General features: G+C 29.7%; 1 protein-coding gene across 1 annotated transcript; it reads right to left on the bottom strand.

Annotated features, from left to right (window-relative positions):
• Positions 1-2,609, bottom strand: LOC140954702 (uncharacterized). The gene is made up of 2 exons (XM_073405207.1): positions 2,396-2,609; positions 1-1,611 (listed from the first exon to the last, which is right to left on the bottom strand). The coding sequence occupies exons 1-2, from the start codon at positions 2,396-2,398 to the stop codon at positions 16-18; spliced, it is 1,599 nt and encodes a 532-aa protein (XP_073261308.1). The 5' UTR covers positions 2,399-2,609; the 3' UTR covers positions 1-15.
• Positions 2,610-15,602: the final 12,993 nt, after the last annotated feature.

Raw genomic sequence — 15,602 nt, 5'->3', positions numbered from 1 at the left:
TTGAAATACAAATAATCATGAGTCATGTATAGTTTTAACCTTTTCTATTGGAGCGACAGCATCGGCATCAATTGGTTTCTCTTCCTTCTTATCCTCAAAGCTTTCTCCTGGGATCTTGATGGGTGTCTCCTCTTTAGCAGATCCAATTGCTTCAGAGCATTCACTTGAAGTCGCTGTATCTATCTCCCCAGATATCAATGCCAAGGAATTTTCACTCTTCTCACTTACTGCTTCATCTTGCTGTGCAAAAGTTTCCTTGATCTTATCCTCGTATTTCGACATCTCCTCTTTGCTATCCTCTGGAACAGCATTGGCTACTACATCCATGATTTTGTCATCTTCTATCACAGAATGATCCTGAGCAGTAGTAATGGGAATAGGTACCGTATCACTTGTGTTGTTTTCAGCTGCTATCACAGTAGGAGTCTCCATGTCTCTGTTTTCCTCTGTTGATTCTTCTGCCATAGCCAGATCCTGATGCATGCTTTGCTTGTTCTCCTCATGTTTCACAAACAAACCATCAGGCTTTTGTTCAGGATCCATCCCATCCTTAATATTTTCACCTTCACTGCTGTCAACTTCAGCTGTTTTCTCAAGGATAAGATTTTGACCTTCTCCTTGTGGACTCTTATTGACAATTTCCTCTGATTCAGATTCTGAGACCATGCATACGTCAGGCTTGTCTACTTGCTGAGAGTACATTTCTTCTGTCTCTTGTGTTTTATGAGTGGCAGTCGCGATGTCTTCTGTATTCCGTTTGTCCTGCATACCTTCTCCAGTTCCAGGTGTTGTTTCTTTTTCTTTCTGAATGTCTATGCCTGCTTCTACTATATAGGTTCCCCCTCCAATTGTATCGCAGGTGGTGCCCTCTTTCTCCTTTTCTGTCGTTTCAATGGCTTTGACCACATCAGTACCCTTGTCATCCAAGAAACTAGAGCAAATCCCTGATTTCTCTTCTTCTTTTCTTTCTTCTCCTATCCGCTGTTCATTTATAGTTCCATCACCTGTGCCACTGTCTTTGATTTCTTTCTCCTGGCAAACTTCTTTGACTGTTTCAGGATTGTCCAGGTTGTTGACTATCGCATCAGCGGTTTGACTCAGAGCTTCTTTTCCCTGACTCAAGCCTGGCTCAAATGAGCCAACTTCATTGCTAGTTTCAAGCTCAACACTCTCTTCTATCTTCATTTCTCCTTCCTCATATTTCTCTGGGCCGCCAGTTTCCTTCTCGATACTCTTTGGTTTTCCTTCAACGTCAGCCTCCCCATCTTCCATTGCTTCAACATGTTTGACTATTTTCTCCTCTTCTTCAATGTTGACGCTTGCTCCTTCAATCTTATCAATCTGTAAAATGGTTCCAGTAACATCATCAACTTGTTTTTCCTTTTCCGCAATCTCCTTGGTTTCCCCCTCTTCTGTAGTGTCAAAACCCTCATCTCTGTGCGCCTGTTTCTCATTCTTTTCTACCAGGCATGGTACTTGATCCATCAGTTTTCTCAAGATTTCTTCTCCTGGAACCGTGGCAATCGAGGGTGGTTCCAAAAAACTTCCACCCTCAGGCACAACAGCATTGCCTCCAAGGCTGGTATGTACAGTTTCAAGCCCTTCTGTTTCCTGGCTACGTGAATAACTAATTAATATAAATGAAATGGGAGATGATGCGTACAGGTAGTGGTAGATGGATGGTTTAATGGCGTGTCGAAGGACGCAGCTATTTATCATATCATTTAAGATTTTAAAATTGCTTAATTAATTATTACAAGTAAATTATGGATTGACTTATACGATTACAGAAGGCTAATGAATAGCTACCTTAATTAATAAAACTTGTGGTTAATGTTAAGTATATGCATCCCTATCAGACATCTGGCAAATATGGTTTCGCATGACGGCAAAGATCGCACTGGCAGAGAATGAACTACTACCATATGAAGATCTCTGCAGCCATCAGATCCTTGTTTTTTATTTTTATTTTCTTAAAAGAAACATGGTGGATAATATACGAGGATATTTAGAGAGAAAAGTAGAAAAGCACGCAATATTCATATGATTTATCTCCTCTCTTTCAAGAAAAGGAGGAGATGCGGCAGAGCAAGTTTCCTGGAACGAAACAAAGCCAAGAAAAGGCTGCAAACCTTTTTCTTGGCATCTGTCGAAAAGCAGAAGGATCACAGTCTTGTCTTGCAGCGAAAGCATGAATCAAAGAAGAGCTTCTTGATTTATTGATTTCATTGCTTGGATTCTTTTATTTCAAAGTGTTCATGAAACCTATACATGTCAAATGATCTATAGCTAGCAAACTGGTCATGCAACATCCTGCAGTTTATATCATTACAAGCAAGCAAAAGCAAAAGCAAAAGGCATGCAGTAGAAGAATAATAAAAGGGGAGGAACGTACCATTGAAGATAAAGGTTCTGATATATTTCATGCAAGCAGATATATATATGCAGGAAAAAAGCTGGGATTTTTTCAGAATCTTTGATCCAAACTCTCACTCTCTGTTTTTCTACTGAAATCTCTTGTTCGAATGCCACTACACTTGTAACCAGGAGAGGTTTTGATACACTATGAATATATAGTGGATCATTAGGTACTGGTAATCGTCTGCTGACAGATATATATTCCTAAAGTATGCTAGGAAGTGACAAAATGCAACTTGATATAGGTAATGTGTTTTGTGAGTTGGCAAGATACAAAATGGTCCTACTGAAGGGCCATCCACATGCCCTAATGACTCATGTATTCATACAGTAAAACTGCACAGGGCTCAAATGGACTGGTTGTTCTTGGACTCGATTGAGACGTGCCACTCTTTCTGACAGTTCCTTTCCGCCTTTCTCAGGGCTACAATCTTACTTTCTGTGGGAGACTTTTGATGATTCAAGCATGTCCATGCTCATGGGTCCATCACTGTAATATTGCAGTGTAAATTTGGTTTCAGGAGAAGGAAATTGCGGTTAATTATACGAGGCATCTTTCTTAGCTGATAAAATTGGTTCTAACTGTGTTGAGTTGGTGAGATTAAGCAAAAAGGATTAGCCGGGGACCCGGTTGAACTGTGTTCTTGAAAAAATTTTGAATTTTTTGCTCTTAAAATTAATTTTATTTTAGTGTTTTTGAATTGTATTGATATGCTAATGATGAACTGTAAGAAACGAAAAAAATATTATTTTAATATTTTTTTAAATAAAAAATATTTTAAAAAACAACTTTTTATTATGCTTTTAAAAATATCCGGGTTCTTAAACATGACTCCGGTTCGGACAGCCGCTTGTATCAATCAAAATCCACGTCCAATGACGCTTGGAATTGGTGGAGGAGGAAGGGAAAGCAAGAGTAGCTTCAAATTGGTCCAGAAGCAATGAATTTTGTAGATTAAATTTTTGAAAATGAAAGCAGCTGTAACTGGTTGGTTTTTGACTCTCAGTGCAGAGATAATTATGGAAAATAAGGATGATAATGATATATTAATGACTTGATTATAGCCTAATCGAGGAAAAATAAATCATTATGGAATCTCCTGTAACGTAAAATGTCAGTGTCATTGCTGGCCAATATGGAGGGTCCCCACCATTTGAACATTTACTAATAAAAATATAGGAAATAATGTTTAAGAATAAAGTAATGTTTCAATTTTTAAAGAAGAAAAAACAACTGGGAGCTGTTGATTCTTAGAAATGTATATATATATATATATATATATATATATATATATATATATATATATATATATTGTTGTTTGCTTTTTCTTTTTTTTATACAGCATACTTGAGATAGAAAAAATAAAAATAATAGAGATAAAAATGAATTTAATTAAAAAATAAGAATATAGATATAAAATAAATTTATCTGTCAAAATATTTTTATAGTGAATTTATGTATATTTTATAGGTTAAATAACACCTCAATAAAACTTTTTTTTTTTAAATGTAATGTATTGATATTAAAATTTTTTTTTTTTTTTATTAACAGAACATGGTAAACTGACTTTTTCTCTCTTCTTCACCCAATAAATTACTTTCTCTTCTTTCAAAATTAAAAACTAAAAAATAAATAAAATAAATTTTGAGGTCAAAACTAAAATTTCAAAAACTATAGGTATAAAAATAAAAGTGTAAAATTTCTTTGGAAAAATTATTTAAAAAGTAGTGAATTAAAAACTAATTAAAAAACAACCTACCATTGTTGTCATCTTTGCAAACTTGATCTCCACTTTTTTTTTCATAAGCAACAAAATTATTTAAAAAAAAAATATAACATCTACACAATGTTACGATGCTTTTTAGACATCACAACAACCTCATAAAAAATAAATTAAAACAAATCATTAAATTTTTTTAATTTCAAACTAAGGTAATAAAAAAATGAATTTGAAAAAACAATAGTTCATGACTAGTAAAAAAACTTTTTTTTGAACAAGAGTAATTGTATAGAAAAGAAAAAACTATACAAAAATACAGGGGAGAAACCCTAAGAAATACAAATGATTGTTACCAAGGTCAACTTGAACAAAGACAACTGGAAAAGAAAACAAAAGCTACAAAAAAATCAAAAGTGAAAATAACATACTGTTAAGACAAATAGCTGGTTGACCGGTCGATCAATTTCTAGAAAAACTAGAAGTGATCGACCTATTATTTATATAGAAACCTAAAAAATAAAAATAAAAACTTATAAAATAATGAACTGATTTATCAAGATCACACAACCAATCAACCAATTTCTGAAAAAAAAATAGAACCAATAAACAGCAGAAGCAATAAAACCTCAAGACATTAGAAGGCGCCAAATAAACCTAAGAGCCGTTGCGATTTAATACCTCGGTTCAAGCTTAATTAAATAGGACCGAACAAGCTTAAAAATATCTTCACACAAGACTCAATTATTCCTCTTAAATAAAATGAAACAAACTATGACTGAGAGAACTAATTAAATAAGTAGAAGCAAAACTTCTTTTTTTTAAGTGCATGTATGCCTCAACATGTCATGAAAGATCAATCCATTATTAGAAAAACACTAAAAGAACAAAAAAATAAATGCATTGTGCGAATTCACAATACATTGAGTATATAGCTATAATGTTTTTTTCTCGGCTTCAGTTTTTTTATGTAATTGTGTTTGTAATGTAATTTACAAATAATTGTTTCTTTCAAATAAATTTTGGAGTGTTTAAACATGTATAATTGCTAGCTTCATTTGTTCTTATTACTTTATATATAATTCTATATGAAAACATTTAATCACACTAATCAATAATTCCAATAATCTTTTATGTAATTTATTATATAGGATAAACAATTGATAATGTTCATAAATCTTAGATTCTTTTATCAAATACCAACCACACATATGCCTTTCATTTTTACTACTAGGAAATAAACAAGAACCGGTGAATGAATCCGGTAGTTATAAATTAAGTAGGCATTATTTATGTCTATCCAATAAAAAGGATCATGAACATTTTTTAAAAAGTTAAAAGATGAAATGCCAGTTTCTGTAGAAAATCCACGCGAATTGTAATGAGAAAATCTTTTATTTAAGTTGGATAATTACGAACACAAATTCTAAATTATGATCCTCATTTTTTTAAAAATGGGAATTTATTTTTCTAAGATTAGTGTATGGGATTATAATCTTTATTTTTTTTTCAATTTAACATTTCTATTATTAGAAAGTGTATTTTATTTTTCTCATTAACTACTTTATTCTTATTTTATTTTCTTTTATTCATTTTAAGAGTTTGATGTATTTTTATTTGTTTTTATTATAAATGATTAATTAACGTGATTGGTTAAATTAAAAAATTAGAAATTTATATCATCGTTAAGTTTAAATTTATAAAATTAATTAAAATATGTGTAAAGTAAACATTTATTTTAATTATAATAATAAAAAAATGGTTAAAAAATAATTAGTGATATTAATTATTAATCACGCTCACTTTTAATAATAAAAAAATATATATACTTTTTGAAGTTTGAACGTGCAAGAGGCAAAAACAAGGAAGCAAAATCAAGAACCAATTAGGCTCTTGCGTTTGATAATAAAACTACAGCTTTATGTCATTGTCACTCAAAAAGTTGTGTTGTTTGAGCCCCTCACTGTAATGAAAATTGAGTAAATTTTAGATTAATCCCTGTATTTTTTGTAAAATAATTAATTAGTCTCTTTACTGGTGTTGATCATGTTTAATTTAATATTGTTTTATTTTAGAATATATCTTCTTTTTCATACCACCAACTCTTTTTTTCCGTTTTATATTCCATAAAACAAAAACAAAAAAAAACACAAAATAATTTGGAAAAGAACATGAAATGGGCATACAAAATCAAGCTACAAGTAATTTATTAATAGCAGGCTATTTAATTAGTTTTTTTTTATTAATATGAATATTTGAACCAATTTGTACATATATTTTATTAATTCAACATATTCTTAAAATTAAAAATCATGAAAATTTTTAGTGTTTGAAAAGATTAGAACTTGTAATTATTAAAAAAATAAATTTAATATATTGATCTGTTAAACTGTCCTTTAGAAATTATTTAATTAATTTTAAATATAAAAAGACTATTTTTAAAAACTTAAAAAATTCTCGTAAAAAAATAAAAAAATAAAGACTTTTTGGGGTTTGAGACTATTTTTTTTTTTTTGGGGGGGGGGGCGTGGATTATAGAGCTGACGTGGATGGTGACAAGGACACAACAAGGTGATGTAATCTACTGGATGAGACTCAATGACCAAATGAGCCGTCCAAGTGGCAGAAGTCTAAGAAAGTGGGCAGGCAATAATTAATATTTTTTTTTTTATTTATTATTATTATTATATGTAGATGATGATTATTGAGATTGGGGTCGCCACGGGTGCATACGTGTAAAGTAGCATAAAACAACATGAAGACAGTCTTCATCAAACCGACCAAACAAAAAATTGTTGGCTTTTATGGCCGCCCTCGTAGCATAAAATTGGTACGGCTCCATCTTCGTTTTGCCTTTTCTTTTACAAGTATATCTGGGAGCATGGTGTAAATAATCTTTTTAATATGCGATTAAATAAAAAGATGGTTTATAAACATGAAAATAATTTTTTTTAAGGTGTTTGTCTATTTTATGGAGATGATATTTTCAAGATGTAACTAAACTCGTGAATTTTTAAAAGAAAAAAAAAACAAGATAAAGAAAAGAAAATTTGTTTTTATTTATGTGTGTTCTATGTATAATAACATGTTTATTAGATTTAAAATATTATATTTTCTAATATTATGGTGGTTAATGAAATAATTATATTTTAAGTTAAATTCAATAGCTATTATTCAGTTTTTTCCCAATTGTTATAAATATCAAGATTAATTACAAAAATTAAAAAAATTAATTCAAAAAAAAAATTAAGTGATAAATATCATCTTTTGATATTATAAACATGCATATAATAGCATTAAAAAGCTTAATTATTATTTTTTTCACTTAATTTACTACACAGTATAAATTCTTACTTATAAATACTTGAGAGAGAGTATTTCTTTTAAATGTGGAATAAATATTTTTTTATTTTTTTATTTATTTGCAAACTATACTAATATATAATAGAAATTGTTTTTTTAAAATATCTTTTACTCAAAAATATATTAAAATAATAGGTATTTTTTTATTTTTTAAAATCTATTTTAATATCAAAACATAAAAAAATAAAAACATAAAAGAAAATTTAATTTAAAAAAAATGAATAAGTTTTCAAAAATATGATTGGGTCACGGGGCATAGAAAGAAAAGAAAATTATGTGATATGCTTCGCCTTTTAGATTAATTAATGGTCACACCAGGGGTATGCTTCAGGTCTTCTTTTTCATAATTACAGTTTTGAAACCAAGAAAAGTTACTTTGGTGATCTTGTTTGCCTTCCCATCATACTATATTATATTATATTATATTATAAGGTGATATGGGGGTTGAAAAATGTGATACTTGGACCGTCTTTTATATAATAAGAGTTTTTATTTTGTGGTTAAGGACATGCATTGCTATCGACATTCGAATCAAGAGATGATGATGATATGAGAGAGAATTTTAAATGTTTTTGAAGTTTGAATTGTAAAAGAGCCAAGAAAGAAGCAACACCTCCTACAATGATGCATGGTTTTGATTTGATACGTGGTCCTCAAATCCTGCTGGGTGAGTTGCAAGTGCTGCCAGATGTTACAGGTCACGAAATGACTACTCCAATTCGGTCCTCTATTATTATTACAGTATATGTACTAAAAAAAATTAGTAACTTCATAGGAGACCGACTTAGTATTTAATAGAGTTTTTTTTTTAAATATTTAATTTATTAAAGATTAAACTTTATAATTTATTAGTAGTTTGTTTTATATTTAGTTAGTTCGGTCTCATAACTTGTATATCACGAATTTGATTTGTTGACTTAGTTGACTTTAGTTTTTTTTTAATTGATTTATTTTTTATATATTTTTTAATATTTGGTTCATTGAGAATTAGGTTTTATAATCTATTTTAGTTATTTTTTATGAACTTATCTCGGTTTTGTGACTCGAAGTCACATAGTTTGACAAGTTAACCTAGTTAACTCGATTTTTTTTTTTTTTTAATTGGTATTTTTTTTACTTCATTATTTAGCATTGAGTTGATTATGAATTAGACTTCATATTGTTTTTTAGAAAACATTCATTAATCCCACTTATTCTTGGTTTGTTTTCTATGATATATGGTTATGCTGCGGGGTTATGTTAAACTAGGACATGTTTTAGGGTTAACTCGGGTAGACTTTCATTGAATTGTTTTATTGTGTTCTATTTTTATATTAGATTTGTTTTCATTGTAAACCTTTAACAATAGGTTTATTGAAAAAACTGCACAACAAAATAAAAGTTTCATAATTTTGTTTTAATTTGTTTTCTATGTTGAGTTATCACAGTTTCATGATCTAGTTCACGAGTTTAACATATTAATCAAGATTGACTCAAGTCATTTTTTGTTTACTTTCTATAAAGTTATCTCTATTTCATGACCTAAGTCACGAGTTTGACAGTTTAACTCAAGTCATTTTTTTTATATTGAATAATGAAATCAAGAAAAAATTTTTAATGAAAAAAAAAGATTAATAATTAAATAAACTCAAAAACTATAAAAATTCTTCAAATAAAAAAATTAAAAATAAAATCTGACAGATAAGAAACTGAGAATTGAAAAAAAGTCTATCATTTCAATCATGTATCAAATTTTTTTTATTAGGGGTTAGACAATAAAATCATGAGGAGAGAGAAAAGAATGGGCAAAAAAAAAAAGAGATAATTGATGCTAAATAAGAGATTAGAACACAGGCGTGTAGGGAGGAAAAGGTTGCGAGATTTGTTGCAAAAGTTTAGCCATCACAATACGTCTCAAACAAATCTCAACATCGGCGTGTTTGTTTCAATCATATACTTTTGATTTTTAATAATATTTAAATTTATTATCTCATTAATCAACTTAATTATAACTAAAACAATGCTAGATTGAAGATCACATGGATTAAAGAGATGTTAAATTCACACACGGCGTGTAGAGAGAAAAGGTTGTCGAGATAATTTTAACATTGTTGCAAAAGGCAGCGTTTAGCACAATACGTCTCACTTGTCATCCGAAGAAGACAAAGACTCTCAGTTGGCGTGTTTGTTTCACGCGTCATATACTTTTGATTTTTAATAATATTTAATATTTATTAAAATATTAAATTGTTCATTAATCAACTTAATTATAACTAAAAAAATACTAGATTGAAGATGTAAAAAAGCACAAAGATGTAATAAAACCATTGATGCTAAATAAGAGATTAGTAAGCCACACACGCGTGTCAACAATATAGTTCTAATTCTAATTGGATACAAAAATCCATTTCTCTACCCTCTTCCCTTCATGAATTGATACCATTTCTCTAATCTACTTGGTTAAAAAATTGTGCTTAAGGAATTAAAAGCACATTGTGGTAACTAAATTATCCTTAAAAAAAATCATCATTAAGTTCAAGCATATTGTGCTTTAAAAAATTAAAAATACTAATTTATCATTGATTAATTTAATAATAACTAAAAAAAAAACCGATACCCTCGTTATCGAGTTCAATGATTGGATGTGTAAATAGCAAAAAAAAATCATTACAAATGTAGCAATTATTCTAAATCCGTGTACAATAAAACAACGATGACTCTTCGTTGTTTTTTTTTTAGAGGCAGACTTCCTGGCTTTTTATTTTTTTTATAAATAAAAATAAAAACAAAAGGAAATCTCTTATTAGTGTCCCTGTCACATGACAACTCACGTACCGTCGCCTTCCTCTTCGATGGGATCGGACAAAGGAAAATAATATCACAAATGGGTCCCACGTTGATTCATCACCCGGCTGGGATCAAGCGTGATGTAGGACGTCTGTTGGATTTCCACCGTCCAAAAGAGGAAGCTGCCAGTCAACGAGAATATTGATCAGCTGTAGGTCCCATGCATGTGAAGCCTCTACAGGCTTAGTGGAGCCAGATCAGCCATGGGCTTCCGATTGGCTGGCCAGACAGGAGCTGGTAGCCGCCCATCGCACCACACCTCACCAATGACCGGCGAATGGCTGCTCCTGTATTTTTTTTTTACGCAGTGCTCGAAACTATTTTTTAAAACCATCTCTTTTGAATTATTTTTATACGTTAAAATAAAAAAAAATAAAAAATACTTGAAAAAAATATCAGATTCCTCGAGTTATTACAGCACAGATCCATCAAACATTTCTTCATCTTCTCCGAATTATGCCACTCCAGTGAGTTCTCGACTACGTGTAGAAGCTTAACTATTGTCTCAAAAAAAGAAGCAGCCACTGATGAGTGGCTGCATGACCGGACAACGGGACAAGCTTCTTTCGGACAACCTCGTACCAATCCTCAGCCTACGGAGGCCTTTTTCTCAGTCAAAGTCTCCAAAGTCAAACCCATCTTTGGACTGAGCTGCGGAAGAACAATGGCAAGGCATGCTTGTTGATCCAAGGATCCATTGCTCATGGTTTGCTTGAGAGAAGGGAGCAGTTTGAGTTATCTGTCCACTTTTCCTCTTTGTTTTTACTGATGACGACAATGGCGATCTCCTCCTCCCTAATTATAACCTCCTTGTATCGGACTGCGAGTGGTGGATCGATGGAATTCTTGGTGCTTTTCAATGCAAGAGGATAGCCACTAGCAAACGAAAACCGTTGCTCTGTCACAATTGCCAACAAAAATGAATAAATAATTTATTGTTTTCGTATCTTTTAGAAAATCTTATGGGGTTTTATTATCTTACCTTTTAGGTTTGTTTTGAGAAACTGATAAATAAAATTTATGACTCGTCAAAAATGATAAAATTATCTCCATATTTATTGTGTCGTGTCGTGTTTTGTAGAAAATTTTAATATGTAATCGATAATGGTTGTGACTATGGTTATGCAATATTCATAACCATTTTTTTATTTTATGGTTATTAGTTTATGTTTTGGTCATGTTAATTATTTTTTTTAATTTTCAAAACATCAAATTTCAAACATTAGATTTATATGTTAATAACAGTTTACATCCTCAAGCTTAGCATGTAAAAAAATTAAAAAATATATTTAATTATATAAAGGATTGTCATTATATTAAATGTAATAACTAAAAAGCCTTTGGACCTCAAAATTATAAAAATGCCATAAATTAATTGTTTTTATTAAAAAAAAAAACAAGTCATTGATGAAGTTCTTCATAATTACAATAATGTCACCAATTACATGTTTTTAATAAGAAATCTTCCTCTCCTATCACCATTTCCAGCCACAATCAACCCAAAGTTTCTAGCAAACTTCTCATCCAAATTTCCACCAAACAAACCCTAACTACCATCAAACACACTTCCTTTTATTCAAGCAAGCACATACCTAAAATTTCCAAAATTCAAGCAAACAAACAACCAAAATTGATGCACACACTACCCAAAATATGTGCACCACTTTTTCTTTGGCGTGTCCTATAATTGTGGTCTTATTGCTTGCATATGTTACATCTAAGTGTGGAATTTCTTTTTGTTACAATACTAGGTTAACATTTTTCTTATTCCATTCATATATTCTTTATTGGTCTAGCCATGCTTCTTTTAAGGATTGAAGTAGAATACACACATCTCTTTCTTGTTGTAATTTGTGAGGTTTGAAATTCTCATAGTTTTGTTATTGGATACCACTAATCAAATCATGAAAATAGGCCAAAGAAAGAAACTAAATCAAATTGAGTATACATAAATACTATACCATATAATTCAAATGGATTTAGATGATAGGGTTCCATCATGTCAAGCATTCCCTCCATTAGACATGTTAAAGTCGAGAGTATCTTCAAATGAAGCTTAAAAAACAACAATTTGATCAACAAATTCGATACATTACATTATCAAAATTAATTTACTAGGTGATATTTGAATTCCCACATTACATGTTGTTCACTTAGATCACAAATAGAATTATCACTCATAAATAGAGATAAAAACAACTATAACTAACACACTTTTGCTAGCAACTCTTCTCCATAAAAAGAAGAAACTCGACTTCGCATTGTCTTATTCAATCTAAGAAGCAACAATAATGAATAAACATGCACATCCATAAAACAATTCTAAATGCAAACACATAAAGAAAACCTAATAAATATAGCAAAAAGCAAATTAAAACATTGCCACCAATGTCAAACCTCAAAAAAATCCATTATTTCAATCTTTTCACCATTAAAAAGTCTTTATGTTGATTGAAATCTTTACTAATAACAATAAAACCAAACCCAAGTAATTTTATCTTCGAACAACTTATATTACCATATAATCTTATTTCTTAAATCTTGTTAAAACAAATATAATGAAAAAATTTCTTGAAAGCAAAATTTATGAAAGAAATTCAACGGGTTAAATCTTCAAACTCTGTAATTTACTTGTATTGATTCATAGCAAAAAAAAAAAAAGAGAAAACATATAAACTTTTTGTTAGCAACCTTTACGAGGTCAACAATGGCTTCGATTGTTTCTCTAGCAACATACCTTATAATGTCTTCTATACTCTTTCCATCCATGTACTAAAATAATAATAATAATAAGAAGAAGAAGAAGAAGAAGTAATCATGTTTCTATAGAAAATAATTCATTTTTACCAAAAAAAAATAGAAGAAAAATTTAGCAATAAGATCCAAGAAAAAAGAAAGTCTAACCTAGCGATATGAAATCTATCATGACCTTTATCACTACAAATTTTCTTAAGCACATTAACACAACACCTACTCCAATAATTACACAATCTTAACATGTCTAATTAACTAATTATGATATACAATGGTTAAAGAAAGTTAATAAAAAGCTTCAATCAACCAATTAACAATGTTATGAGCAAAGAAATAAAAAGCGTTATATGAATAGTAACCCTAATATTCAAATTTGTTTTTTTTTTCAATATTTTCAATTAAACATGTCTAATTAGGTTAAACAATGGTTAAAATATGTATGGAAATTGATTTTTATCGATTGAACAACCAACATTGGATTTTTTTGGGCTTCCAATATCATAACTCAATTTTCAACAATAAATAATCAAAGGAATTTTTGTTCAGTTGAGTAAAAAAAACTATATTGTAATGAAATAACCTTATTTCTTATCAGCAAAATGCACTAAAACCAATTTTTGAAATCTCGATTAAAGAAAACAATTGTAACATACCTTATAAGTGTTGTTAGTTTCCGTAGAGAGGGATTCCAGCTTTACTGAGTTTCAAACGTGAAGAGAGAAGACTTCATAAGAGACTATAACACAACTCTATTAAATAAAATTTGATTTTGATTTCAATTTTTTTATCAATGAGGAAAGATGAGAGAGATTATGTTATTTTCAAGAGAAAAAAATGAGATAAGAGAGTGTGTGTGATCTGTCATTTACATTGGTTCTTTTATATATATAAGGGTAATTTAGTCATTCTATTCTTTTTTAGATTTTTGTTTTGGTCAAGAATGTAAAGTTTAATTTTTAAAAGTATAAAGGTTGTTGTATCCGACATTGTGGCCACTAAAGACCTTCTTTCGTAGAAAAAAGGAAAGGATTGTTTTTGTGTTGATGGGGAAAGGTCTTATGTTAAAAATGAGTCGTCACTCAGTATTGTTGTTATTAGAAACTCTAATTGATCTTCATATTTATAAGGTAAGAGTCTGATTATACTATAGAAAATGTATTATCACCTTAAAATATCTTACTTCAGGCAAGTTGCATTGTCACTTAGTCTTTTATATCTAATGGTTTGTTATGCCTAACATTAGTAGTCTATCTGCATGGGTAATAATGAGTATACTATAATGAGTTAAACCTTAAGTGTTTGATTTAATCCTAACCATTATAAGATTTGGTTCATCTTTGCCACTCTTAGTTACTATCTTTTGATAATACTTGGTGAATTGACATATCGATAGCCAGTGACTCTTGATCATGACCTGTTACAAATATGCTGTCAAGTCATGCCAATGAATTACCAGTGGATTTATGTTGGGCTTATTAAATGGAACTCATATCCTTTGAGGAGTTGTTAAACATTTTGTTTGTGTAAAAGTGGTCAATGGATAACGACATGTTTTGATTTATTTATTGTATAATACTAGGGTTCACTGGTAATTTTTGTTGATGAGGATTTTTATACCCCAATCCTAAAATATCTAAGTAGTAACCATTAGGAGTTGATCTACTTAGTGGTGGGATCTAGTGGCACAAATGCTTTGGACTTAATTTTGACAATGACTTTTTTAGGGTTCATCGTCATGTAGTGTGCTATCTAAAAATCATCTTTTTAGATTTTATTTTTTGTTGTCTTTTTTCCCTATATTAATGTTAGTACACATTAGTACTATGATTTATGTATGTCCATCCACAACAAATAAATAACTCATCAAATTTTATCATTCTTGTTGTTGTTGATTGTCAACATTAATATGTGAAAAAAATATTAAAAAGGTCAATACTATCAATTGTTTTATGAATATTGAATTTTAATATTTCTAAAACTTATTTTATAATTTGAAATCAAAAGGATAGGCTACCCCTTCTAATATCCAAAGTAATGGTTTATATTGAATCAATCCACCCTAGATATCAAAAGTGAATAATAAAATATTTTGGACATGATTTTTTTTTATTAGAAAAGGAAATGAGTTTTGAAAGATTTAGAATGTTGGCCTAATAGACATTTTAATACAAGTCAAATCTCAATGAATTTTATAAACAATTTATAATGGTCTATGTTGAATCCATCTACCCTAGTTACCAAAAGTGAATAATAAAATATTTTGGACATGATTTTTTTTTATTAGAAAAGGAAATGAGTTTTGAAAGATTTAGAATGTTGGCCTAATAGACATTTTAATACAAGTCAAATCTCAATGAATTTTATAAACAATTTATAAGAACCCACTATGAAAATTTGCAATGTAATGAATTTTTTTTAATTTTTTTTAGAAATGAGAACATGGACACAACATATTAATTACAAAATTTGTATGATCACTAACGAAATGCAAATTATTTTAATAGGCTTGGCCAAATCACATGG

Source organism: Populus alba, chromosome 16 (genome assembly GCF_005239225.2).
Source record: "Populus alba chromosome 16, ASM523922v2, whole genome shotgun sequence".
NCBI classification, from domain to species: domain Eukaryota; kingdom Viridiplantae; phylum Streptophyta; class Magnoliopsida; order Malpighiales; family Salicaceae; genus Populus; species Populus alba.
This window is presented reverse-complemented; position numbering and strand designations above follow the sequence as displayed.